Source organism: Penicillium cataractarum (assembly GCF_028827025.1).
Source record: "Penicillium cataractarum strain IBT 29864 chromosome Unknown utg000004l, whole genome shotgun sequence".
NCBI classification, from domain to species: domain Eukaryota; kingdom Fungi; phylum Ascomycota; class Eurotiomycetes; order Eurotiales; family Aspergillaceae; genus Penicillium; species Penicillium cataractarum.
In genome coordinates, this window is record NW_026622740.1 from 2,613,353 (window position 1) to 2,638,289 (window position 24,937).

The following is a 24,937-nucleotide window of genomic DNA, read 5'->3' on the forward strand; positions in this document are numbered from 1 at the left end:
TGACTCACCCTTAAAAGAATAACTCTGACAACAAAAACCAAGATGGGAGCTTGCAAGTAGGAAGTAATCCGATTAATGTCGTATTTGAAGTCCCCGGTACATCTTTTGACATGGAATAGTGGGTGAAGTTCTCGGCTCGGGAAAATGCTGCTTCGCCGAGACCTGACGTTTAGTTTAACCTTGACCATCGACCAATTGAGAGATATGATCTAGCAGAAATTGATACCAACTGGGTACGAATTTCTCGGTGTTCCTGTGGATTTAGAAATATCCGGCTACTTCATGCCCCCTCCGTACGTCAAGCTTGGCTTTGGTTAGGCTTCGTTCGGGTTAATTATCTTCTGCCGACTATCTGAAATAGTCGAGGACTAGCTTATGAATACTAATCACGACTACCAGTCCTTACATTTCAAACCTGACAGTGCATGAGGTTTCTCTCTTTTTGTCTATCCATCTTCGTTACACCTTGATTGATATTCACGTCCAACTTCATCTTCACAAGACAGCCAGAACGATTTCTACAAGCACAGAATGACATACTCCTCAGCAATGACGACCGTAGTCAGAAACCCACAGCTCCGTCTACTCAATGCTTTACGAACAAATTCAAAGCCTATAATGACCTTTCTAGGCTTGCCATCCTTTCGGGCAGCGCAAATTGTTGCGCAGACTGGCGTTGATGTAAGCTCTCACACCGAAAAATCGGTACTCTCACTGACAGCCATCAGGGTATAATAATAGATTGTGAGCACGGTCATATTAGCGATGATTCCATGCATAGTGCAACTGCTGCCATCGCTGCTTTGGGGGTGTCGCCGCTTGTTCGTCTCAGAATGACGCATCATGATTTGATTAAAAGAGCGTTAGATGCTGGTGCACAGCAAGTTTTCCCTCGGTATTGATTGAGCTGTGCACATGCTAATTCTGGAACAGTGGTATTGTCGTACCGCAAATAAACACTGCTGAAGAAGCCCGGACTGTTGTCTCGCATGCCAAATTCCCTCCACAAGGAGTCCGGGGACAGGGATCGGCTTTTCCAGCTATCGCACATGGCATCGATTTAGCAACTTATATCAAGACGGCCAATGAGACGCTTATTACCTGCTTGCAAATTGAGTCGAAAGCCGGAGTTGAGAATGTCGACTCCATCTGTGCCGTGCCTGGTGTCGGTGAGTTACTGAGTTTTCAAATCCTGCGAATATACGTACTGAGAACTCAAATAGATATGATATTTATTGGTCCCAACGACCTTGCATTATCAATCCTTGGATATGTGCCAGCTAGAGGAGACGAACCCGAATTTGTTGAGGCTATTGAAAAGATTGTTGCTGCGGCTAAGAAGCACGGCAAATGGGTTTCTAGGTTATCAAATACCGGGGCATTGTGCAAGGAGCATTTGAAGGTGTTTGATAGTGTGGCGTTGAGTTATGATGTTCGTGCGATTCAGAATTGGTATACGGCGGAGTTGCAGGCTGCACGGTCGTGATACCTTGGGGAGGATAATAGGGAGATGTTCGATAACACATATATCCTGGGACAAATTATGTATAGTTATGCCAAGAAACAACATTTCTACCCAAGAGCTGCCTTTAAAAGACAGTAATCAATACTTGGTATGTTTTGATCTTCGATTTTGTTCATAGTATAAAGGGTAATGAATGGCTACTCTGAAGCAATATTGAAACTCCCGTGAGCAACTTTCGCCGTGTTCCTCTGTGTTGCTGTGAAATAGAGAGCCATCCATCTGAACTAAGAGATTGACTCCAATACATTCAACGATAGTCTTGACTTGCTTCTGATATATGCTGGTTCCTTACTTAAAATGCCATTTCTGAGAAAAAATTGAACTACACAGCTCGTATGACAATTCCAGCAATTTGAGATCCATATTTTAGAAAGGCTCATCGACCTTCTAGGCCTTGCGCTGCAGAGTATGATAACCAAGCTTCTCCCGCGCCTCAGCAATCGTCGCTCCACCAGCAATCATCTCACGAATCCCATCCTCACTCTCCTCAACCTTCCGCGCAACCTCAGCAACCTCACGAGCACGAGCCCTCGGCACAATGACCACACCATTCGCATCAGCAACAACGATATCTCGAGGCTCGACTCGGACCTTTCCAATACCAACCGACTCATTGACACCTCCCACCTGCACCCGATCTTTGCCAGTTCGCATCCAACGACCAGCAGTGAATAGAGGGTAGTTATCATCGATAGCGCGGTTGACATCGCGGCAGACACCGTCAATAACGGTTCCAGCAATATCCCTCAGACCGGCGTATTGAGTCATGATGTCGCCCCAAACGGTACAATCCGTGCGACCGCCGTTGTCGATGACCACCACGTCTCCGACAGCAACGTCGTCGATGAAATCGCCCACACTGCCGGGTGGATTGCTGGCGGGGACGTAGCGAACGGTGAATGCAGGTCCGACGGTGACCTTTTTGTAGTCGGTCAAGGGCATGATGTTGAAGGCTTGTCCCGGGATACCCAGTTTATCCAGGGCATCGGAGACGCCGGGTGTGTCTGAGTCTGCGAAGAGGGCTACTAGTTCTTCGTCCTCGGCAGAAGCTCTCTTGGGATTCCCTCTGAAAGTGGGCACCACTTCGGAACTGCCTTGTTCCTGCGAAGACTGGGCCTTGTTGATAGCGTCGAACTTCGTGTCATGCATTACCTCGGAAACAGGCTTGCCAGCCCGAACCTCTTGAACCATAATATTCTGTCGTCGATTGATACGCTCACCCAGGTCAAGAACATCCTCCATGCGTTCAGCAGGGATAAATACTGTCCCGCAGTTATCGGCGATAACATAGTCGTCCTGCTTCACTGTCACACCACGCACCTGGATGGGTATCCCAGAATCAACCTGCACCATGCGGTTCCGGGCACTGATCATAGTGACACCCCGGCCGTAAACGGGATACCCAACGTCCCGACTGCCGTCGATATCACGACTCATGCCATCGATGACAGTTCCACGGATGCCCTTCACTTTCGAGGCGTTGGCGATGATATCACCCCAGCATGAGATTCCGTCCAGACCGCCGGCGATGACCAAAATGCGGTCATCAGTTGTGACAGCGCTGATCACGGGTGTTATCAAATGAGTCGTTGGTGCGGTATCAGTCTTCGGGCCAAGTTGGACAGTACTGGCGCGTCCGATGATCTTTGGGCAGTTCCAGAGTGGTCGGAGGCCGTATGTGGCGCCTTGGAGGTTGAGGAAGTCGAGAGCATCGGATACTGTGTTGGTGTCGAGAGCGGAAAGTCTCTCGAGAATTGAGCATTGACTCATATTTGGTATTAAGTCTGGTATGAAGTGGTGAGTAATGAACGTGTACTATGTCTTCGCCTGACCGAGGAGAGTCGTGGTCTTTTATTGATGAACTTGTTCGTCGGAACCGTATACGAAGGACATGCAATGCTCGGGAACAGCATGAACACCCCGACTTTGACTCAAAGGAACATGTGCTACTTTCAAAATGTACCTACCGTGAGAGAGACTTCGGCTTGGTTGTGAGTGCGTGGATGGCTCTTCGGCGAAATGGTCTCTTGCCGAGTTTCGCCTCTCCTGGTAGCATGTCCGCGGAGTATCCCACAGAAGCAGGGTTGAACAAAGTTTTATGCTCTAGCATGATTCAAAGCAAGAATCCTGCTATCCAATGTCACTGGCAAATTCACGACCTGATATCGGACTTCCACGCTGGCGGCTAGAAGGAGCAGAAGCAAGAAGCTGCATATCTTGTTTGGCGAGCTTCTTCGGCGAGTGCAGTTCGAATCTTTTGAGAGAGTCTACAAAGATTTCATCACCGTTCTTTAAAAGAGAAGGCCCAGAAGATTGGTCTGGGGGACGTCTATTTCGGTGAACAGAGGAGATGTGTTCGAGGCGAACGGCTAGTATGCCCTCATTGAACATTGCCATAGATAGAGACATCTGGAAAGACTTAATAGACGCGATACTTGTCTATTTCAATCTCCGACGTGTAAAATGGAAAGGAGCGTGTCTGAATAAGATTGCGGAGAGAACAAGCCTTGACTTTTCTGGCAAAAGTAGGGCCGGACAAACTCAAGTTCCTTCTGAGTTGAGAGGGTTTCCAATTTTGTTTAGCTTCAAGGTCAAACGAGCGAGTTAACTCCATTCTGGAAGGCACGAAATCATCGCTGCCTCGTTGTTTCCATCTTCCCCACGAATCTTTCATCTCCTTCCACACCGACAACACTCTTTCCGCCTCACCTCACCACAAGTCAACCCGTCAAGTGCAAGTCACTCCCTCTCGCTCCCTTTACACCATTCACAGTATCACTGACCAGAAAGCCATGCCTAGTACCTCAATCTACAACACTGAGGAAATGGCCCGAGGACGAACGCGGTATCGCGAAGATGACGCCCTGGAGACAATCACATTTGATGACGCACTAGGCTTGTCGCTAGATTCACCAGAGGAATCATTGGAGGAGGACTCCGATGACGAAGGTCCAGCTTCAGTGACATCCAAAAACAGGGATTCATGGCCGTCATGGCCGGAGACAACGTTCTTGAAGACCTATCCTATGCGTTCCCCGGTTGAGTTCGACAGTTCCGGGATTGACTTTAAAACTTCCCCGATTAACTTTAATACCATCACCATGCCGGATGAGGATTCACGTATCACAAGCATTGCCACAACTGCGAGCGAGCACATCACTGCCCTACGACTCGTCGCAGATTCAGTCGCACAGCAGAGACAACTCGCCGCCCGGGCTATCCTCTTCGACCCCATCTGCTTGGCCTTGTTACCACTGGTGCCAGCGGGGATGTACTACTCACCCTACAAAGACCGCATCGACATACTCACTATCCTGCTGCTCAGCACCGGTGCTCTCATGGCGTTCGGGAGTATCGTAAAGTGGTCGCTGGGGGGATACCTTGATGCAGCGGAGAGAGTTGGCACGTGGAGATGGCTATACGGATTGGAAGACGACAATGCGACGAAGATGCGAGGTCACTACCAGGGAGGTGTGTCCAACAAAAGATACGACGGAGAGCAGGTGCAAGTCCGGAGCATCCATTCAAAGCGGGATATCGTCCTCGTCACCCGACCTGACCCCTTCGGCGAAATCATCGGTACCATTATCCTCCGTATTGTCCCCATAACGCGCGTTTCAAGGCTGTCAACTGGGTCAAACAGCTCCCAGAAGAGGCGTCTGAACACCCCTCGCTCCATGCGCGATTGTAAAGCGATCATTCGTGCCTGGACCGTCAAGCAGAGTCACCGCGGTGCTGGGATCGGAGCGTGGATGCTCAAAGACGCTATCGAGCTTTGCTTGCAGTATGGATGGGTGGGGCCGGAGTTTGCGATGGATCATGCGAATTCGGTGCGCGTTCTCCCACAGCTGTTCAATGGTTGGTTGGATGCGATGGAGGCTCGAGCGAAGAAGAGGCTACGGCGGGATATTGCGACTCTGACTGCGGCGCTGGAGGTTGCGGATGGATCAGCCATGCCGGGGGTTCTATAAGCGTATGGAGCACAGGATGAATGATGCCATGGAATGGGAATATCACTCACAATATTCGAACTCTATCAGGATGAATATTATTTCTTACTTCGGATTATATCTGTCCTGGAAAGGGCATTGGGAATGGTAGTCATAGGCGAGAGTGTCTAGCCCGCAATGTGTATGAATATTGAATCTCCCTCTTCGTGGTTGTCGAGATCAAACATAATTGCGTAGCCCATGTCGATAATTCAAAATCAATATCAACTGTAGACAGAAAATAACTCGGAATTTCCAAATCAGGCTATGCCGACCGAGGCTGCGAGAGTCTCATTGCTGTACAGGAGGATAACTGCGGTCGGACATAAACCCCAGTCACGATACACGCGTCCAACGCACTATGTCCCTCCTCCGCCAACGACGACAACATCCTTCAACTCCTAGTCTTGCATCCCGAACAATCACCGATCCCAAGCCGAAATTGATCCCGAGTCTCCCGGTACGACCAAAGATTCCATTATTCAATCCCGCCTAATAACCCCGGAGATTGGCATTTTAGCCATCACACAAACAACCATACCATCTTCCATCCCAAGAAGCCTGCCAATTTGCCGGTAAACCTACCCAGTTCCATGTTTTTATCCCGGGTGCGTCTTGATCCGCCCTAAGCCGATTCGCAGGACGCTAAGTTCTTAGAGTCTGGGCGGCGGGTGAGGCGTGCAGTAGGGGCGTCGGTGGCGTGTTAGCCTGTTGGCAGGTGCAGAGTGACGAAAGGTGTGAACTCCCGGCTAAATTGGGTTCAAGGCGACATCAACCGTGCACAATGTGGGAGAATGTGGGATGTGGGGATTTGTCCTGACTCCTGGGGGTTAGGAGACGGTGGATGGGGCTGGATTGTTTCGGTGACCTTATGAAGAAGAGCTGGCAAGTGTGACTTGGCTGGATGTATCAAGACGAAGCTGACGACATCTAGAGACAGTGGTCGAATAACCAGGGGTTTCTTTTGCACAACGAGTATCTCCATGCTCTTTTCAATATCTATCCCTTTCTCCATTATTCCCTCCTCCATCCTGCTCGACCCGGGGAGTATCCGCAATTCCCAGTGGACCCGACCCTTCGGCTTCGCCAATGAGCCCTCGTGCTCGGCCCTACCCCGTTCAGAACGCGGGCGATACCGACAAGTCGAGCGTGGATGTGCCTTTCGAATTGCGTTAACATCTCCAATCCAAGCATCTTCATCATACAACCAGAATACCCATCACTCTTGGCAACAACTCGGAGTTCAAAACTCGGACAGCTAGTCTAAACCCTAACACCAAGCCACCCGAGCCGCGATCCCGAAGCAAAGCAGAATCCCGGGATCTGCTCCGTTCCCCGAATCTTCTCAATTTACCCAGCAATTCACCCGGGTAATTCCCCGCGTCCCACATTATAGCGCTATGCCGGCCTAACTGCTGGATGCAGCCACTGACCGTTGCAAGTCGTGCCCGCAGCCGACCCGGTTCCTGGCCGGAACACGCGGTGCTTCGGCTTGTCTCGGTGGAGACTCGTGCCATTCGAGAAGCACGCTGATTGAATGTGGACTGATGCACCCCTCCGCTCTAGTGTATCCTGTCGGACCATACATAGGCTAGAATGGGAGATGGCCCCCGTGGGGATAAAGTCGGGGAAATTTAGCCAGTCGGAACTTGCAGGCTTCGGGGATTCCCATGTAATGGTATGAATAAATAGAGCGCGAATCCCCGGGAGTCTGGCGTTGACGCGTCTCGGTCGGTCTACTACTTTCATTTCTTTTGGCCTTAAGTTGAGATCTGAGAGATTGAACCCTTCGTGTCAGGATATACCCCCATACAATTCAATATGGTTGCGCCGCTTCCTGGGGGAGACGGCCATTTCGGCCAAGCGGGCCGAACTCGCGGGCAAAGGTGGAATATGGGGTCTACTGAGCAACAAGAAGACCTCTGCGATTGGACTATTCGCCTCTCTGGGTGGCTTGGTGTATGGATGTGAGTCGATCTCGTCTATCTCGCAACAATCGGCGTGATTCTAACTCGGGAATCAGACAACCAGGGAATGTTCGCGCAGGTCTTGACCATGAACTCATTCCAGAAAGCTGTATGTACCACAGCCCTGGGTGTTTATGCTGGGTACTTGACATGTCTGACTTTCTATAGACGCAAGGATACGCTGCGACTACGAGTATCCAGCAGGGCATGTTAACCTCAATTCTCGAGCTCGGTGCTTGGGTCGGAACTTTGTTTAATGGTTATCTCGCCGATGCTGCCGGTCGTCGACTCACTGTGCTGATTGCCGTTGTTGTGTTTTGCGTCGGTGTGATTGTTCAGGCATGCACGCAGAATAAGGACTATGTCTTTGCGGGTCGGTTCGTGACTGGTCTGGGTGTGGGTAGTTTGAGTATGGTTGTGCCGCTGTATAATGCCGAGCTGGTGAGTGATATATACTTGAGGAAATTGCTGTCAGTGCTGACCGATTACAAGGCCCCTCCTGAGATTCGTGGATCGCTCGTTGCTGTGCAGCAATTGGCGATTACTTTTGGTATCATGGTTAGCTTCTGGGTATGGCACCCCCTAACCTTTTATTATCAGTCCACGACTAACGAGTCAGATCGGCTACGGAACAAACTACATCGGCGGCACCGGCGACTCCCAATCCAACGCGGCCTGGCTCATCCCCATCTGCATCCAGATCCTACCAGCCATTATCCTCGCCGCCGGTATGATGTTATTCATGCCCCAATCCCCACGCCATCTAATGAACACCGGTCGTGACGAGGAATGTCTGCAAACTCTGGCCCGTCTGCGCGGTACCTCTACTGATGACTTGCTCGTTCGAATTGAGTACCTGGAAATCAAGAGTCTACATCTCTTTGAAAAGGAAACTGCTGCTGAAAAGTATCCCCATTGGCAGGATGGATCATTTAAGAGTCGTTTCCAGATTGGTTTGCATGATTATATGTCGCTTATTACGAATCCGTCTTTGTTTAAGAGGACTACCGTTGCTGTGTGTATCCCCGGACCCGGGTATGTTTCCCTACTGACGGAGAATAGTGCATGATCATGGTCTTCCAGCAGTGGAATGGCATCAATGCGATTAACTACTACGCGTGAGTCAAATATCACCGGGCACATCTTGTTTGCTTTACAGTCTAACAACTACCAGACCCTTCATCTTCGAAGACATGGAACTCCCAGGCAACACAACAACCCTCTTAGCAACCGGAGTCGTCGGCATCGTCGAATTCCTCTTCACCATCCCTGCCGTCCTATGGGTCGATCAAATCGGACGCAAGAAGATCCTCATCGCCGGTGCAGCCGGTATGGCCATCTGCCACTTCATCGTGGCGGGTATCATCGGCGCGTATCAGCATGACTTTGGCGAGCACCGCGCTGCGGGATGGACTGTTATCGTGTTTGTGTGGATTTTCGTGATTAACTTTGCGTATTCGTGGGGTATGTATATCGCTATCCTTGGAATCCACAAATCACCAAGATGAGAAGCTAATCAGTGTGTTCTTGAAGGTCCCGTTGCATGGATTGTCACGTCGGAAGTCTTCCCGCTTAGTATGCGCGCCAAGGGCGTTAGTATCGGCGGTAGCAGTAACTGGGTATGCGAAATCTACAATCCCATCTTTCCCCTTGGTCTGCTCACTAACTTATTCGCAAGCTAAACAACTTCGCCGTCGCAACTGCTACATCACCCTTCCTCGACAAGAGCGCCCTCGGTGCATTCATCTTCTTCGGCTGTGTGACTACCATTGGTATCGTATATGTGATCTTCTTCGTTCCTGAAACTCGCGGTCGCACGCTCGAGGAGATGGATGAGCTCTTCGGGACGGCTGGTATGGCTGCTGCTGATGCCGCCCGCAAGGCTCGCATTGAGAGTGAGATTGGACTTTTGGCCCTGGTCGGTGTTGAGAGTCCGGAGAGTGAGAAGAAGGTGGAGGAGGTTTCGCATAGTGAGGAGTATGTTCGTGAAGACGAGGGTGTTAAGCAGACGTAGGCCTGCTCTTTTTACTCGATGTGATCAAGCCTCGGGTCGAGTTACACAGCGTCGTTTCAATCTAGTTTGTTGCCCTGGATTTGGATGCAAGGAGGTAGCTTTTTCGACCTGAGCTGACGTACGCGAGGCGATCGTACTCCATCATGAATATGAATGGAGAAGTAACTGTAATAGACAGAATCATATTGTATCGTTCCTGCCACACTATCTTCCTATATTGATATGATCATGAGCAGAATGCGCTACTTCTGTCTACCTAATTGAGTCGATTGTCAGAGCATTCAACTTTCCTATTGTAATTCAATCGACAATCATCCACCTTGCGAGGCCAGATGTGGCGTGAAACTAGCCGACATGTCATGCAATAACGCCCATCCCGCATGGTACCCATCACACAAGACCCATACAAGTGCCGAGGAGCTGTCGTGCATCTGATCCGTCATACAACCTCCTATCGCGAGTAGAACATACCATCCAACCTTTTTATACTCTTTGGTACTTACATGAACGAAAGAACCTCCCAGTTCAAGCTCAGCTCTCGAGTAAACATCCCCCAGCGACCCTCGCTAATTCCCAGAAGAAAATCTGACAACCTCCAATTTCAGCGTGTTAAATATAGTACTCGGTGGGTCCTCGATGGACTTCCCCACAAATGGGCGTTCTGCTTGATCGGGTACCGACCTGAGACCTGACGATCATCAGCCAATTAAATGGCCTAATACGAGCTGAGGCTGGGCTGTTGGGCCTGGTTTGTCTTAGTTGAACCTGTGGGTTGCTTGTGATTGATTGATTGCATGGTTTGATGGGTGTGAGATGTACAGTGTACGTACGGGGCTGAAATGATGGAGAAATCGTTTCAGGTCGATGCCTTTTTTCTTTTTTCTTATGGGCTTGGGCTGCTGCCTTGTTTTTCTTACTTTTGCTTCTCTCTGATTTTTACCTTCTTCCTCCTCCATCCAACCTATCTCCATCAAACCTACCAACTACCAACTACAAGACTCTCCGCTGCAAACTCTTGAACACCTCCTGCTTACTCGTGTCACCAAAATCTACCTACCACCTCCAATAAATCCTCCACACCAAAATGGCCGCCATCTCAAACAGCACCTGCACCGGCAACGTCTACGTCCTCCCCAACGTCACAGACGCAGCCTGCGGCGCCCCAATCTCCGGAAACATCACTGACGCCTTCGACTCCTGCTGCAAGGGCAACTCCCCCGTCAAATACGACAATGACTGCGGCATCTACTGCCTGGCCCAGGACCAGACCGTCGACGAGCTGACCAAGTGTCTCGAGAAGGAGAGCGGCACTTACTCTATCTTCTGCAACAAGCGCGGCAATGCAACCGCGACCGCTGCTGCGACGACCACCAAGGCCACTTCTACTGGTACTTCGACGGGTACCAGTGCGGCGAGCACTAGCTCCGGTGCGGCAGTCGTGAACCAGCCCGTTTCTAAGACTGGTCTTGGTGTTATGGCGATGCTGTTCTGCTCGGCGCTGATGGGTGTTGTTGCTTGAGGGAGTACAGTTGGGGGATGAGATGCGGGGTGGCATGATGATAGGAGTCGACGGGCATGCGATCGTGCAATTAGCGTGGGATATCAGTCTGAACTAGGCTGGCAATGTTGTGATGCATTGCAGGACTGCGCTGAGACACGGAAAAATATCCTGCGCCCGTAATACCCCGGTCGGTCAGCCTGATCTCACGATGGAGTCACTTTTCTTTTGTTTCTATTACCTTCTCGATGTACAACTACGCGAGCCACTACATAATGAGTCTAATCCAGTGCACTTTAATGTCTCTATTCATACACCGGAAGAATAACTCACAAATTGACCTATAGCTATCTACATCGATGACTATCGTGAGCGGACATCTGCCGATCCTCGTCTCCCCACACTTTCGACAGCGCCCGTTTAGGCAATTTTCCGGGGTCACTATAGTCTTGTCTAGTTTACCCCGCTGCAGGGTATTATTCAGGGACCTGAAAATGAGGAGGTGGAAGACATAAATAATGGACCTGGCAGACGAATCTTTCATCATGGTCAAACAAGATGTACAGCACTGCAATTGTTCTGTCCGCTTTGGTGGCAGCGCCTCTGGCCCTTGGGGCTGCTTTGAGGCCGCGACTTGACAATGGCGTCGCAAAGACTCCTCCAATGGGGTAGGCCATTATCCTACCAGTTATGGAGCAAAGTACTGACTGTCGCCAGGTGGAATACCTATAACCACTACTCCTGCACCCCCAATGAGACCATTGTCAAGTCCAATGCGAAAGCCCTGGTTGACCTTGGCCTTGCTGATCTAGGATACCGCTACGTCACTACTGATTGTGGCTGGACAGTCGCCAATCGTACTTCAGACGGGTCGTTGACGTGGAATGAGACCCTGTTTCCGAGTGGGTTCCCAGCACTCGGGGAGTATATCCATGGTCTGGGGCTGCTGTTCGGTGTTTATGAAGATGCCGGCATCAGATCGTGTCAGACGGACATGGAGCAGGCGGGGAGCTTGTGTATGTCTTAACGGTAACATGGAGGATCTGCAGCACAATGTACTAATAATTGTTTCAGATCACGAGGCTCAAGATGCTGCGTTATTTACTTCTTGGAAGATCGATGCGCTGAAATGTAAGTGGCCCCTACCATAGCATACGCTCCCCAACCCTCTATACCACGTCAGCTAATGTCCACCAGACGACAATTGCTTCTCTGACGCAGCGACCGGCTATCCAAACGTCAACTACGAGCCAAGCACATCGCCGAGCGCGCGATATACAAACATGACCAAAGCTCTCGCCGCGCAAGGCCGCTCCGTGCTCTTCCAAATCTGCGAATGGGGTGTTGATTTCCCTGCTCTGTGGGCGCCAGCTCTGGGCAATACATGGCGCATCGGCAACGATATCATCCCAGCCTGGCGAGCTATCTACCGCACCTTGAACCAAGCTGTCCCGCAAACATCTTTCGCGGGGCCCGGTCAATGGCCTGACTTGGATATGCTGGAAGTTGGCAATGATATCCTGACTACCGCGGAGGAACAAACCCACTTCTCGCTCTGGGCTATACTGAAGAGTCCACTTGTTATCGGTGGTGCTTTGAAGGATGAAGTCACTTCGATCAGCGATGCATCCCTGGCCATCTTATCCAACAAAGATGTTATCTCCTTCAACCAGGACTCACTTGGTGTCAGTGCAACCTTGAACCGTCGGTGGTCTGAAGAAGGGTACGAAGTGTGGAGTGGTCCGCTGTCTGGTGGCCGGACTGTTGCTGCGCTGATAAATTGGGCTGATGAGTCGCGCGAGTTGACCCTTGATCTCCCGGACGTGGGTATCCAAGCCGCGGGCACAGTGAAGGATATTTGGGCTGGTAAGACTGTCAGTAATGTCAAGAGCTCTTATACGGCTACTGTAGCAGCACATGGTGTGATGCTAGTGGAGCTCAGCGATACCACTGCATCTGGCACTTACCCGGCTTCCAAGTTCGGGACCTCCAAGGGGTGAGTTGCCTTTCTCAGCAGGGTCCCGATTCAATACTAACTCGCTATAGAAACTCGGTGACATTCAACTCGATCTATGCGAACACAACAAGTGCCAATCATACCCTTGTGGTCGCATTCTCCAAGTCATCGTCAAAGGCAACCAGCATTACCGTGCAGTCCTCATCAACGCAGAAGAAGAGTACAATCAACGTCCCAGCCTCTAGCAAGACAGTCTCAGCCTCCATTTCCCTATCCGCCGGCTCATCAAACACAATTACCATCAGCTCAACACTCGCAATCGACTCTATCCAAATCCAATCCCCAGCTGGCACATACTACCCGTCTACTTCCTTCACCCTCGCAGGCTCAGCAACACTAACCCAGTGCGGCTCGGGCTTCTGTCAACCCGTCGGATCAAAGATCGGTTACCTCGACAGCACAAATACCGCCAGCATCACAGTTTCCGCTACAGTTTCCGGCACTACCTCGTCCAAGTACCTTGAATTGGACTACATCAACAACGACATCGCATTCTCGACTTCCTGGGGTCTGGGCGCAAACGCGCGCAATATTACTGTCGCTGTGAATGGTGGAGATCCTGTTAGACTTGAGGTTCCGTTATCTGGACAGCATAGTGAGCTCTTTGGACCTGGGCTTGGTTGGTGGGATACGGCTTCGCTGGGTGTTGTGGTTGATGGGTGGAAGGATGGTGATAATGAGGTTGTTGTGGGGAATGTGGCTGGTAGTGATGCGTTCCAGACTTGGGGTGCTGATTTTGTTGGGTTCAGGGTTTTTGACTAAATTGAACTGAGTTAGTATATATTTAACATCGAACAAGTCACTAGCGCTAGACTACGTATGATGGGCAACAGGAGACTATTCATTCTGCCCTCATGACACTGTCCAATCATCAAAGATACTGACCTTGTGGTTACACAGCTTTCAGTTATCACATAACTTCCTTGCCTGAATTATCTCTCTCAATAAAGTGACCATCAGTGGGCTACCCAGAAGTAGTTCTCGTAATTGCTGTCACTGTTGTATGCGCCGCGCTATATTCAGAAAGGAAAGCCGCTTCAGTAGCTCCCGCAGCAGTTCAGACTGGCCGGCCGGTCTACACAACGAAGCAGCTACGAAATATGGACTTGGAAGCAAATATAACGAGCAATATTGAAGAAGATATCTCGCGGGAGGAAGAGGTCAAACTGAGTAATGCAACTGCTTTGAAGTATGGACGATGGGGATCATGATCCACCTCAGTGAAGCTGGAGGTTTTTAGGAAACTTGGTGGCGGAACAATCTTCGGAGATATATTCTACACACGGACCTGTCCAGCAACGAAAGAAATTCCTCGCAAGTTCCAAGGTTGGGTGGAGAAGACGATCAAATTTTTTTTAACACGTACAACCCGTATACGGTGTCCATAAGATCCTAACTAGGGTTCAGAATTACTAGTACTATGTACAATAAAAAGTTTCGGAGGGGATAATCGCTGAGCTTCAGATTGCACCATTCTACCATCATCCAACTCCCAAATTTTCAACCACAACCCAATTACCCCAATTTTTCCGGGCGCATTTGTTTCGTCTCACGTAAATCTGGACAAGGAAAGCGTTATAGGCAGACCATATCAGTAGTAAGGGATGTTTCCCTCGAATTTCATATCCATAAAATACTGAACCGCAAAGTTGAAGAACACCGGGTCTTCAAGGAGAGCATGATGACCGACCTGCGGTAGAATCAATTGACCGGCATAAGGAATCCAGGCAGCCATGGCATCTACTTGATTTCTCTCAACAGCGGTATCATGGTCTCCATCGACGATCCAGACTGGACATTTGATTTTGGCCATTGCCTCGGGGCCCCAACTAGGTTCTGTGTTCCACATACTAAAATGCATTATTAGTCTGAATTCTTTTTGGGTTTGAGGATTTGAGAGGAAACATACGTGTCCACGCTATCTTTCATATCTTCGCAGCGTGAAGGTAAAGGACTAAGACTCTCGCATGTATACGGGTTGCACTTATCGCGTTTGCGTAGTCGTGAGGTATCCGTAGAAAATGTAGTACCGTTGGTAGAAAAGTCGGAGTCGAGGCTTCCGGATTTGGAGTTAATGATCGGATCATTTGTACCGGGGATACTCATGTTCGCTTGAATGTTTGCGCCGTGGGCGAATACGCGCTCGATGCGTGAGGAGTAGTTCATTGCTAGGTCGAGGCTGGTAATAGCGCCGTCGCTCCAGCCAAGGACTGCTACCCGTGGGATGTGTAGATGGTCGAGTAGAGCGATTGCATCGCGGGTGAAATCATCGTAGTGGAATCCTTCAAAGTTGGCGTAGGGACTGCGACCTTGGCCTCGAGTACTATGGAAGATTGTTATACAGGTGTTTCAATTGGTCGAAGGATGGATGGTCATACTCTTGAAGAATCACCCGTCGAGTCTGGGCGAGCATGTTCGCTTGGTTGTACATTTGGTTGCTGTTGCCAGTGCCGCCGTGCAGTATAAGGACTGGCGTATGCTTCGAATCCTCTGGACCCATTGTCTTATACCAGAGATCAACTCCAGAGGAGAGGTTCAAATATTGACCGACATCTCCATTTGAAAAGGGGCCTGAATTTGGCTCCCACTCCCAACGAAGTACTGAAGCATTGTAGGTTGGTTTCGGATCGCAAGGGTTGGCACTTGTCAAACGATGAGCATGATGACCGCTGTCATGTATTAAAAACACAAATAAATGCTGTTCACATACGCGATAGATAGCCCACCAAGCATCAACCCTACCAGCCCCTCGGAAAATAGCCGGTTTGTTCGCATTTCGCAATGGGTGTTTTTACCTTGGCCTCGACACTTTGACATTATCAAACCAACAGGGATATATCCGTGTATATATGGTAAATTTCCTACGCGTTGCCATTGCCAATGGATCTGATGCGTACGATTCTAAATACTAATTACAGTCCGGAATGCGGGGCCTGGGCCAATTATCGATGAGTACGGATAGCTAGCGAGTGGTGCCAGCAAAGAATAATCGCGATTAGTGCCGTTTCCGCGGCGCTAGGGGCTCGCCGGGATTGCAAACTAGTCTTAGATAGCGCATAGTACTATCTATGTAGGAGGACGCCTTGGATGTTGGTCTGCTCGTGGATTGCTTAAAGGGGCATGGAAGAGGGTTATTCTGGGCCTTTGGTGATACGAGAGGTAGGACACTTTGAGGGGTAGTACTCTTGATGGGTCAAAAGTAGTCTATAGGAGACATAAATCAGTCTGCACTAATGAATTGCTTTCATGGTTTATACGAAATGGGTGTGAGGCTCTGGGGAATCAAGAAAGGTTTGCTGAAATCAACCCGACCGTGGAGCGATGGTCATTGCGCCACTATCCAGCCTATCTCCGTGATAGACCCTCTTCTAGCACGAGGAAGGTCTGAGATATGAGGCTCTGTGTCTTCCACCGTCTTCCACGCACAGAAGCAAGTAGTTCATGGAGAGTTTCTTGGCAACCGAGGCTTAGCTGCCCCCGTTCACAGCTTGAGATGCTGTCACAATCATGACGCAATGCCCAGCCCATCCTTGGCAGTATTCCTGAACTTGGCCAGAGAACCAGGGAGTAGGACCAATGCCTTGACGTGGTTACTCTGACTTTAAACAAGTATATAAAGAACTTGATTTCTGCATCCACGATAATCCAGATTGTCCCATACTGTATTTCAGTTTCCTTGAATTGGCACTTCTATCTCCTTCACTCTCATACCTTCCCCAATCTTATCACCACGTGATCCAAGATGCTCGGCCAGACTCAAAGACCCGCCGTGCGCGTCATCAGCCGAGTCCGCTGCCGGGTCAAACCTCGTGTCTACAATGCTCGTTTCCAGTCCACCTCGTCAGGCGCGGCTTCTTCCGGTACCAATTCCGCCTTGATTGGCGGTCTTGCTGGTGGCGCTTTTGCTGCCGCAGCCGGATACACCTGGTACTCCTTCTCCGGTGCAAAGACACTGGTCGACACCAACAAGCAAGCCAAGCAATACCTTGAACAAGCGAAGCAGAAGATCTCCGAGAACGCACCCGAAGCCAGCGAATCGTATGCCTGGTTCAAGAAGACCGTGACCCGCTACGCCGTGTTCATCCCCGGCGCTCGCGAATATGTCGATACCGCGTTCAAGGATCTGGAAAAGATCAAGGAGCACCATGGCGAGGAGTTCGACAAGATTACCCAGGATGCATATAAGGAGTTGAGCGATGTATCGAAGAAGGGCGGTTTCGATACCAATACGGCTTTCGAGGCATTCTACGTTTTGCAGAAGCACCTCGATCGTCTGCTCGATCTGGCTGGAGATGTTGGCGAGGATATTCTGGATAACCATCCCAAGGTCAAGGAGAAGCTGGGCGGTAGCTTCGACCAGCTGAAACAGATGGGCGATGCGTATGGACCTAAGGCCAAGGAGGAGGTGAACAAGACATGGAGTCAGGTCTCGGACATTGTGAAGCGCGGCGCAAGCCTAGATGCGGTCGCGGAGATCAAGAAGTTGATCGATGAAAAGAAGGAGAAGCTTCAAAAGCTAGGCGACGAGGCCTGGCAGAAGGGTCTTGACGAGTCTCACCAATTCCTGGAGAAGAACCCCAAGCTGAAGTCGCTGGTCGAGGAGAATGCCGACGCGCTTAAGAAGGGCAATTTCCAGGATTTGTGGGGTATGCTGAAGGACAGCGCTTCTTCGGGCAATACCGAGGCTGTGGAGAATTATGTCAAGGAGAAGGTCGATCAAGTGAAGAGCAGTGGGTTTGGCGATCTGGATAAGTGGTTGAAGGCGATTCCCGGCGGTTCCAACATTATCCCCCAATTGCAGACACTACAAAGTGTTGCACAAAAGAAGGGAGGCGAGGCTGAGAAGGTGCTTAAGGAGACATTTGAGGAGATTCAAGAAGTCTTGAAGAAGAGAAAGGAGCAGGTCGAGAAGATCGCCGAAGATGCGAAGAAAGAGGCCAAATAAACTCTACATGACTGTACCATAGCATTTATGTACAAATAATATCATTTGAACAGAACATTTACTTCGAGTATCCCCTGGGTATATCCATGCCAATCTCATCTTTACATCCAAGTAATATAACGGGTGTGTGCACTAACAAACTTCCTTCCCGTCCATAGGTCGTCCAGTCATTGCGCTTCAGCCAAGCCCTATCATAGCGCCACTGATGTTTCAACGTCATGATGAGTGCAAGCGCAGAAGTTTGATATCCTGGAGAACCCACCAATCAGCATCGAGATTGCATCTTCCATTTCGAGGAAGTTGCGACATGGCCTCTCTTTATTTATCACAGCAGCAACACCGATCTCTAGACACCATCTGCCTGGATAGATTCTTCTTCCAAATATTCTAGACCACAACTTCCATTCTTCAACTATCTACGGACATCTAACCATCCCCAAATGGATCGCAGACCCTCAATCAACCACAAAGCAGCATCAACCAACAAAGTCCCAACACCACACGCAAAAGCCCCCGTCACACGATCATTATCATACCATTCACCACAAGAGTCTCCCAACGCCTCAGGTCCATCAAAGAGCAACACGCGAGACAATGGAAACTACAGTCGCCAACTACAGACAGCTTCCACAGAACTCCTAAACGACGAGAGAGTCGGACTAGGTTCGAAAGCGGGACGAACCCTACAAAATGTCCTCATGGACACTGAGCATCGTTTGAAAGAGCAGAGGAGGGAGTCGCTTCATCAGCCAGGTCATAAGTAGGTGGACCTATATTCTACAGTTTGGCTCTATGGGTATTTGACCGTTCTCAAGGACGTTGGCAACTGGCTAGGTTCATACCGAGATATGATGGTCTCCGAGATACATACCACCCATATCCAGATAGTATACAGCTACGACTGAGACGGGTAGTTGCACGGGTCGAATATGGTCAGGCAGTTCTTCCATAGCAGGTATACGGAGAATGGGGGTGGATAATGGCTTATGATTATTATTGAAACGATTCACAACCAGAATTTATGAATTACGGGGAAATTTTTCAAGCTTCGAGTATCATATAAAATAATGGACATGCTGTAACCTTAGTGGACATGTACAGTGCCTCCCTGGTGACATGATTCGGGTGTCATCTAATGAGATGTCAAGCACTACAGGCTTCCCCCCTGTTGAAAGGCAATCGGTATATAATCATTACCCACAAGCAATGCAGCGGAGTATTCACTAGCGAGTGGCATATGGCTTGTAGTAGGACTTGAAATACACACAAAATAATCCATTATATATGAGAATACAAATGGCTCCAGAAGAATCTATATACACGCCAAGTTCCGGGACAGCCCTTCGTCGCACAGGATCACCAGCCCCGTAGAAAATATCATAAATCTCAAATCCACACATAAATGCAAAGAAAATGCAAGTTTACTGCCCAGTGGCAGACTTCACCATACTCTCAAAGTTAGGTGTTCCCAACCCACTAACAGGATCCCAGCCCTCGGTAGCATTCCAGCTAGCGTAGGGCACGACGGGACCACCGTTAGCAGAACCACCGAAGCGACTGTTTCCATCACAACCAGTGCTTCCACCGGTAGTGATATCGTTCAGGGCATCGGTGTTCGAGTACAACCACGGGTTGAGGAAGCCCATGCTTGGCTGGCCAGCCTTGATACGGGCATCGTTAAGCAGAGCGATGACACCCGCGAACGTGGGCGCAGAGGCCGATGTACCGTCCACCTTGGTGAGACGGCCCTTCTCGTAGATAGCGTAGTTCTGGCCCTGGGCGGCAACATCGGGGAATGCACGGCCGTTGGGGTTGAAGAGGCCTGCTTGACGGGTGCCGAGTTTAAGGAGGTAGGTGCTGACGGCGGCGGTTTGCCAGGCGGGGCGGTCCCAGAGGTCGGAGAAGCCGCCGGAGGAGAAGTAGACGGCCTTTTCGGGTGCGGTGTGAGTGGTTGCGCCGACGGCGGTGACCCAGGGGCAAGCAGCCGGGAATTGAGGGGGAAAGTGAGTCGTGTTCTTGCCGTCGTTGGTCTGGCAGGCTGCGCCGACGCCGGAGTCGCCGGAGGAGAAGATTACGGAGACACCACGGCTGCCGAGTTGGGCGAAAAGGTTGCAGACGCTGCGGGCGTAGCTGGCAGGGACGCTCTGTGAGAGAGGTTAGTAAATGGTATTGGCTTTATGGCTTGGTAGTTTTGCTTACCTGCTCGTCCTCACCGTAGGAGGTAGAGATAACCTGGGGCAGGTCCTCATCATCCATCTTGACAACGTTCTGCAGGAAATCCAGGTACGGCTCATTGTTGTTGTTGTTCGGGTCAGGCTGGTCCAAATCGGGAACAAGGGGTGCACGACCACCAGTGCTGAACTCAGTGACTGGGACGGGGGCGCTGACACCGACAATATACTGCAGATCCAAGTTGGCCTCGCTGCTATCAGCTGCGGAGTTCTGGTCGTTAAGACCACCGTGGTACTCGATGACGGTGAAGTTCAGGCCCTTGGCATAGGGAGCAATATCTTGCTCGAACAGAGCAAGATCGGCGTACCGCGCATACTGCTCCAGGTAGCTAGCAAAAGCAACCTTGTTGCCATTGGAAGCACCGGCCTGGTAGTCACCAACCTTGTACAGATCCTTTAGACACTGAGGAGTGATAGCGCTGTTGCAATCGGAGCTGGCAGACATGGCAGCCTTACGGAAACTCTCGTCGGCGGCCTTGGCCTTGCCGTGTAGGGTAATGCGATTGGGGTGGAGCTGACCGAAGCGAGTGGTAGGAGTCACGAGGTTGATGTGGGAGACGAGAGACTCGGGGATGGAGTACTCCAGGGTACGCAGACGCTCGACGTGCTTGTAGCGGTTGATGTAATATTGGAAGTTGGCATCCAGGAGGTTATTGGCCTTCTCCACGGTCGTCTGGAACGACATCCAGTCGGCATCTTGTTGGATATCGGTGATTCCGTACTCCCTGAGCCACTCGAGAACTGCATCCACGGAGGAAGAAGTGGGCTGCAGCATGCGTTTCATCTCATCGTGAGTGCGGAAGTGCTTTCCATAGTTGGGGTGATCGGGTGTCGACATGTCCAGCACGGCTTGCTCGAACCCGGCAGCGTTACCCTGGGTTAGGGCAACCTGCAACTTGATGGGTTGGTCTCCACGGGGAGTTCGGGAATAAAGCCATCCTAGCAGAGAGGCAACAAATTAGCCATAGCCACCAAGGGAAGAAAGTACTCCTTAAGTGATTCTACCTTCAGGAACAGCAGCGAGCTTGTCAAACACTTCAGCCGCAGCAGTGGACGCCAATAACGAGACCACTGCCAGCGACAAGGCGCCTCGGTTCATCAGAGACCCGAACATAGCTGGAGACAAGGCACAAAATGAAGGCACACGACTCCTAACTAGTCTTCACTGCACCACAGGGATAACCCGAGGCGAAGGTCCACAGTATAAATAACCAAATGGGCCCCGGAATGACGGAGACGAGAGAGAGGGGTGGACCCGCGTAGGAGTATTTATTTATTATGATCAATTATGGTTGCATTGGCACAAGGGAATGGGGAACAGTGGATCAAGAATGTGGTGCAATGAAAGTCTTCAAACCCCAGCCAAGCCAGACCAATTTGGCAAGCTTTAAGTTAAGCCACCGGGTTGAGGGCTGCCCAGCCGGACCTCCTCTTCTTGGCCGTGCAGAGTCTCATCGAACGGACATCGGTGGACCCTGTCCAACGCGGATGCCCGTCGGGGGCGTTGGAGATTTCAGGGCCCAACGGCTCTCGCCCAATCGTCCATCTTGCAGCCTGCGGTGCTGCGGCGGCCTGCCGCTAGTTACCACATATTCAGGTTCAGGTTCTCGTAGCATCGTGGTACCCGTTGGGAAATGATGCTGCCGGGGGTATCGCCGGTGATGTGATCGAGAACGGGGGCTATCAGGATACCTGCGTCTCTGGCCCCCATCGCCTTTCCTTTTTCCTGGCTGAGACATTTGTGACCCTACTGCGCGGTTGCGCAACATCAGTGGCAGCGGGACCCCCGGCCCCCGGTTTTCTCGCTGTCGCGATGATCGGCAGGGGAGGAGGACCCACAATAACAACAAGCGAGGGGCCGGGAGTCTGCTTGAAGGATCGAGAGAGGCTGGGCTTTGCAGATAAAAATAGGGAGAGCCAATCAGGCGTATAGACTGTGGGCGAGCTTTGCGAGATTAGTCCCGTGTTGATTGTTCGCCTAAACGCTTGACAATGTTGTCAATCGCTTTATGATGGACAAAGTAATTCAATAATCGCAGGCCCTGCCAAGATCGCATCCACTTGGCGTGCTGAATCGGACGAATGATTGCAAGGCACGAAGACTGATCGGCAGGGATCCACAGCAGTGGTGTTGTAGGCAGCTATCGGAGAGATGCGATCGAATCGATTAAACTCCGTGGTGATGCATCGGAAAGGACGAACAGGTGCATCATACAAGGTAGGCGAGCTGCATCATCTTCCTCGGGATCATGTCAAGAGGCGGTCGTTGTGACTGTCGGTTTGGGGTGTTGGAAGAAGGCTGGTCCAGAGAGTTCGACGGAATTTCCAAAGTCACCTGCCCCGCTGGCTAATGAGCGGCTGTGGCTGGATAAGCAGCACTTCAGCCCTCTCCCAATACGCCTCGAAAAACAAAGACCCTCGGACACTAGAGGAAGGTTCGATAGGTACAATAATCCCCTGCACTGGTCACGGCCCTTTATTTAGCGTCCAGTCTTTATTACGCCATCTCTAGTCCTACCTATCCGCAGTCAAGGTACCAGTCCCGCGTCCTTCCGAGTTGTGTAGTGTGACCAAGGATATGTTCGTGTCTCGCTGGTCTGACGATGTAGAACGACGGATTTAAATATTGCGGGCTGCTGGTAAAGTTCAATGGTACTGTCCCACGTACTGTGCACCCATAATGGTTGTAACAGGGAAACGGCACGGGTGGATTGATGCAGGCATTCGATAATTCTAATTCCAGTTCCCGCGAACGAGGAAAACAAAGTTAGAAGGCTATCGATTGACTAACGTAGATTAGTTCCACTTTGCTATAGCTATGGATAAGGCTAGTGTTCATAGCGCTGGAATCGTAGATAGTCAAGTATTTTACTAGAAGATGATGGGCTTTGCTCAGAAAAGAAGCAAAATGCCTGCGGAGACTAGATAGACACTCGCTAAATTAGGTCATAAAAGCAAAAATCCCTAGTCCGAGATGGCGAGGATGTTCGAGGATAAACTTCTTTACAGATGATAAGCTGACCTTGGATTTGCTTTTGCTTCTACGTATTTGGTGGATACCTGTGTTCGGATATTCCAGATAGACCACATCTAGCTATTGAATACAATGTATACCCAATGGCCCTATCCAAGCCAATTATTGATTTCGAATCATGTACCGTTTGCTTTTTATGCCGTGTTTGTTACTTTATTTTCCAGTGGTGAGCGGCGTGGGTCGATATATATCGGGCATCACCCGAGCGGGTCCGAGATCCAGAGACAAGATAGCGTTAGCTTTATATAGTGGTGATCAGTAGGACATCACGGACTTATGTGTCTCTTCACCTGACATCAACCTTCAGCCGGTCTTCTGGATTAGGTCGGGAAGCAAGATTCTTAAGCTCATCATCCAGCGACAGACAAAGATTTAGGTATTATGGTTAAAGTATAGTAACAGCTCGACAGGCTCAAAGTCGAGAACAAGAGAAGTCTCACAACAGTCTTTCCATTGGCTCTCCGGAATATACCACCAGGTATATCGACCAGATCCGGAATCTAGATCATCCATGCCGCCAATCCAACGATACCACCCACAACACCCTTGACAATATCCGAATTGGAACCTGCGACTCGAACAGCAGCATTGGATGTGCTCGCACTGGCGGCGCTCGAACTCGTCACCGACGCGCTACCAGAGGGTGTGTTGCTCGTCGTCGCAGCTGCACTCGTCACAACCGTCGTCTGAGTACTCTTCGACTCGGCACTGGTGCTGCCACTGGTGGAAGAAGCGTGGCCCGAGCTGGTAGTCTTCGCCGTCGCGGTTGTGCCCGTCTCCGTCGCCGTCGTCGCAGTGTGACCAGTAGCCGTGGAATTGCCCGTCGCCGTACTTCCCGAACCAGTTGCCGTCGACGAAAGACTCACAACCTTGAAGCCAAGGAGACCTTTCGAAGCCTCTTTGGAGAACACATCGGTGGCCATGCCCGCTGCATCGCCGGAGCAGGCACTGTTGGTGAAGAGAAGCATATTGATATCCGTCGCGCCTTGGGAATCAATTTTGAAAAGGTGACCCTTGGGATTATCGATTTTGATGCAGTCGCTGGGGCCCGTGCCGGACTTGGTGTGGTTATTGCCATCAGCGTCGTTCCATGTAATTTCCCATGCGCCGGCGAGAGGGAGCAGAGACGCTGCCAAGGCGAGAACAGTTGACGACTTCATTGTGGTGTCGTAGTATGTGTATCCAACCAAAGAACTTTTGTGTGAGTGTAACAATTAAAGTAGGAGATCGTGAGAAATGACACGAAGATCGCCTGGTTCAGCGGGGCATCTCCCCTTTTTATGCGAAATTGCTTTGGTGCCTCTTGTCTTGTCGCGACTCCTCGTTATGCCGAATCTGGGGTCTCGGCACGCTGATCCTCGTATTCATGCACCCAACAACCAGTTAGGATGCAACTTCAAAAGCCACGGTCGCGGCTGAGCCGCTTGTCGTGAGATCATTGGTGAGAAAGACATTTTGTTCCTGGAAGGAATTGGGGGTTGAGTTGCCTAACGGATGTGCGGAGTCTACTCCGTAGCATTATGTACCCCAAATTGGCTTTCATGCCTTGCGGGGAGAATAGAGGCCATATCAAACGCAACGCGAAGGAGATGACCACATTGCAAAGTTTCCAGTGTCGTCGATCGCAGATCTCTGTTATGGACCAAGTAAGGGACTCTGCATGATTAAAAAAAAGCTTTCGCAACCTTAAAATCCTTGACGTGTGCCTCTCATCACC

At 50.5% G+C, this 24,937-nt stretch overlaps 10 protein-coding genes across 10 annotated transcripts; 6 read left to right on the forward strand and 4 right to left on the reverse strand.

Annotated features, from left to right (window-relative positions):
- Positions 1-531: 531 nt before the first annotated feature.
- Positions 532-1,486, forward strand: N7496_005455 (HpcH/HpaI aldolase family protein; the record flags this gene model as incomplete). Its single annotated transcript, XM_056698384.1, has 4 exons — positions 532-681; positions 729-895; positions 934-1,169; positions 1,224-1,486. The coding sequence occupies 4 exons, from the start codon at positions 532-534 to the stop codon at positions 1,484-1,486; spliced, it is 816 nt and encodes a 271-aa protein (XP_056556909.1).
- A 426-nt stretch (positions 1,487-1,912) lies between these two features.
- On the reverse strand, positions 1,913-3,295 carry N7496_005456 (RraA family protein; the record flags this gene model as incomplete). Its single annotated transcript, XM_056698385.1, has 1 exon — positions 1,913-3,295. The coding sequence occupies one exon, from the start codon at positions 3,293-3,295 to the stop codon at positions 1,913-1,915; it is 1,383 nt and encodes a 460-aa protein (XP_056556910.1).
- A 1,022-nt stretch (positions 3,296-4,317) lies between these two features.
- Positions 4,318-5,496, forward strand: N7496_005457 (uncharacterized protein; the record flags this gene model as incomplete). The annotated part of the gene is made up of 1 exon (XM_056698386.1): positions 4,318-5,496. The coding sequence occupies one exon, from the start codon at positions 4,318-4,320 to the stop codon at positions 5,494-5,496; it is 1,179 nt and encodes a 392-aa protein (XP_056556911.1).
- Positions 5,497-7,117: 1,621 nt separating this feature from the next.
- Positions 7,118-9,495, forward strand: N7496_005458 (uncharacterized protein; the record flags this gene model as incomplete). Its single annotated transcript, XM_056698387.1, has 10 exons — positions 7,118-7,192; positions 7,313-7,481; positions 7,538-7,590; positions 7,650-7,922; positions 7,974-8,051; positions 8,101-8,496; positions 8,544-8,599; positions 8,656-8,945; positions 9,015-9,100; positions 9,160-9,495. 10 exons carry the CDS (start codon positions 7,118-7,120, stop codon positions 9,493-9,495), a joined length of 1,812 nt encoding a protein of 603 aa, XP_056556912.1.
- Positions 9,496-10,579: 1,084 nt separating this feature from the next.
- On the forward strand, positions 10,580-11,014 carry N7496_005459 (uncharacterized protein; the record flags this gene model as incomplete). Its single annotated transcript, XM_056698388.1, has 1 exon — positions 10,580-11,014. One exon carries the CDS (start codon positions 10,580-10,582, stop codon positions 11,012-11,014), a length of 435 nt encoding a protein of 144 aa, XP_056556913.1.
- A 537-nt stretch (positions 11,015-11,551) lies between these two features.
- N7496_005460 (alpha-galactosidase D) lies at positions 11,552-13,772 on the forward strand (the record flags this gene model as incomplete). The annotated part of the gene is made up of 5 exons (XM_056698389.1): positions 11,552-11,661; positions 11,711-12,009; positions 12,068-12,124; positions 12,191-12,989; positions 13,040-13,772. 5 exons carry the CDS (start codon positions 11,552-11,554, stop codon positions 13,770-13,772), a joined length of 1,998 nt encoding a protein of 665 aa, XP_056556914.1.
- An 829-nt stretch (positions 13,773-14,601) lies between these two features.
- N7496_005461 (alpha/beta fold hydrolase) lies at positions 14,602-15,510 on the reverse strand (the record flags this gene model as incomplete). Its single annotated transcript, XM_056698390.1, has 3 exons — positions 14,602-14,860; positions 14,920-15,333; positions 15,389-15,510. 3 exons carry the CDS (start codon positions 15,508-15,510, stop codon positions 14,602-14,604), a joined length of 795 nt encoding a protein of 264 aa, XP_056556915.1.
- A 1,242-nt stretch (positions 15,511-16,752) lies between these two features.
- N7496_005462 (uncharacterized protein) lies at positions 16,753-17,955 on the forward strand (the record flags this gene model as incomplete). Its single annotated transcript, XM_056698391.1, has 1 exon — positions 16,753-17,955. One exon carries the CDS (start codon positions 16,753-16,755, stop codon positions 17,953-17,955), a length of 1,203 nt encoding a protein of 400 aa, XP_056556916.1.
- A 1,421-nt stretch (positions 17,956-19,376) lies between these two features.
- N7496_005463 (S53 family peptidase) lies at positions 19,377-21,300 on the reverse strand (the record flags this gene model as incomplete). The annotated part of the gene is made up of 3 exons (XM_056698392.1): positions 19,377-20,099; positions 20,155-21,125; positions 21,192-21,300. The coding sequence occupies 3 exons, from the start codon at positions 21,298-21,300 to the stop codon at positions 19,377-19,379; spliced, it is 1,803 nt and encodes a 600-aa protein (XP_056556917.1).
- Positions 21,301-23,720: 2,420 nt separating this feature from the next.
- N7496_005464 (uncharacterized protein) lies at positions 23,721-24,380 on the reverse strand (the record flags this gene model as incomplete). Its single annotated transcript, XM_056698393.1, has 1 exon — positions 23,721-24,380. The coding sequence occupies one exon, from the start codon at positions 24,378-24,380 to the stop codon at positions 23,721-23,723; it is 660 nt and encodes a 219-aa protein (XP_056556918.1).
- Between the last annotated feature and the right edge of the window lie 557 nt (positions 24,381-24,937).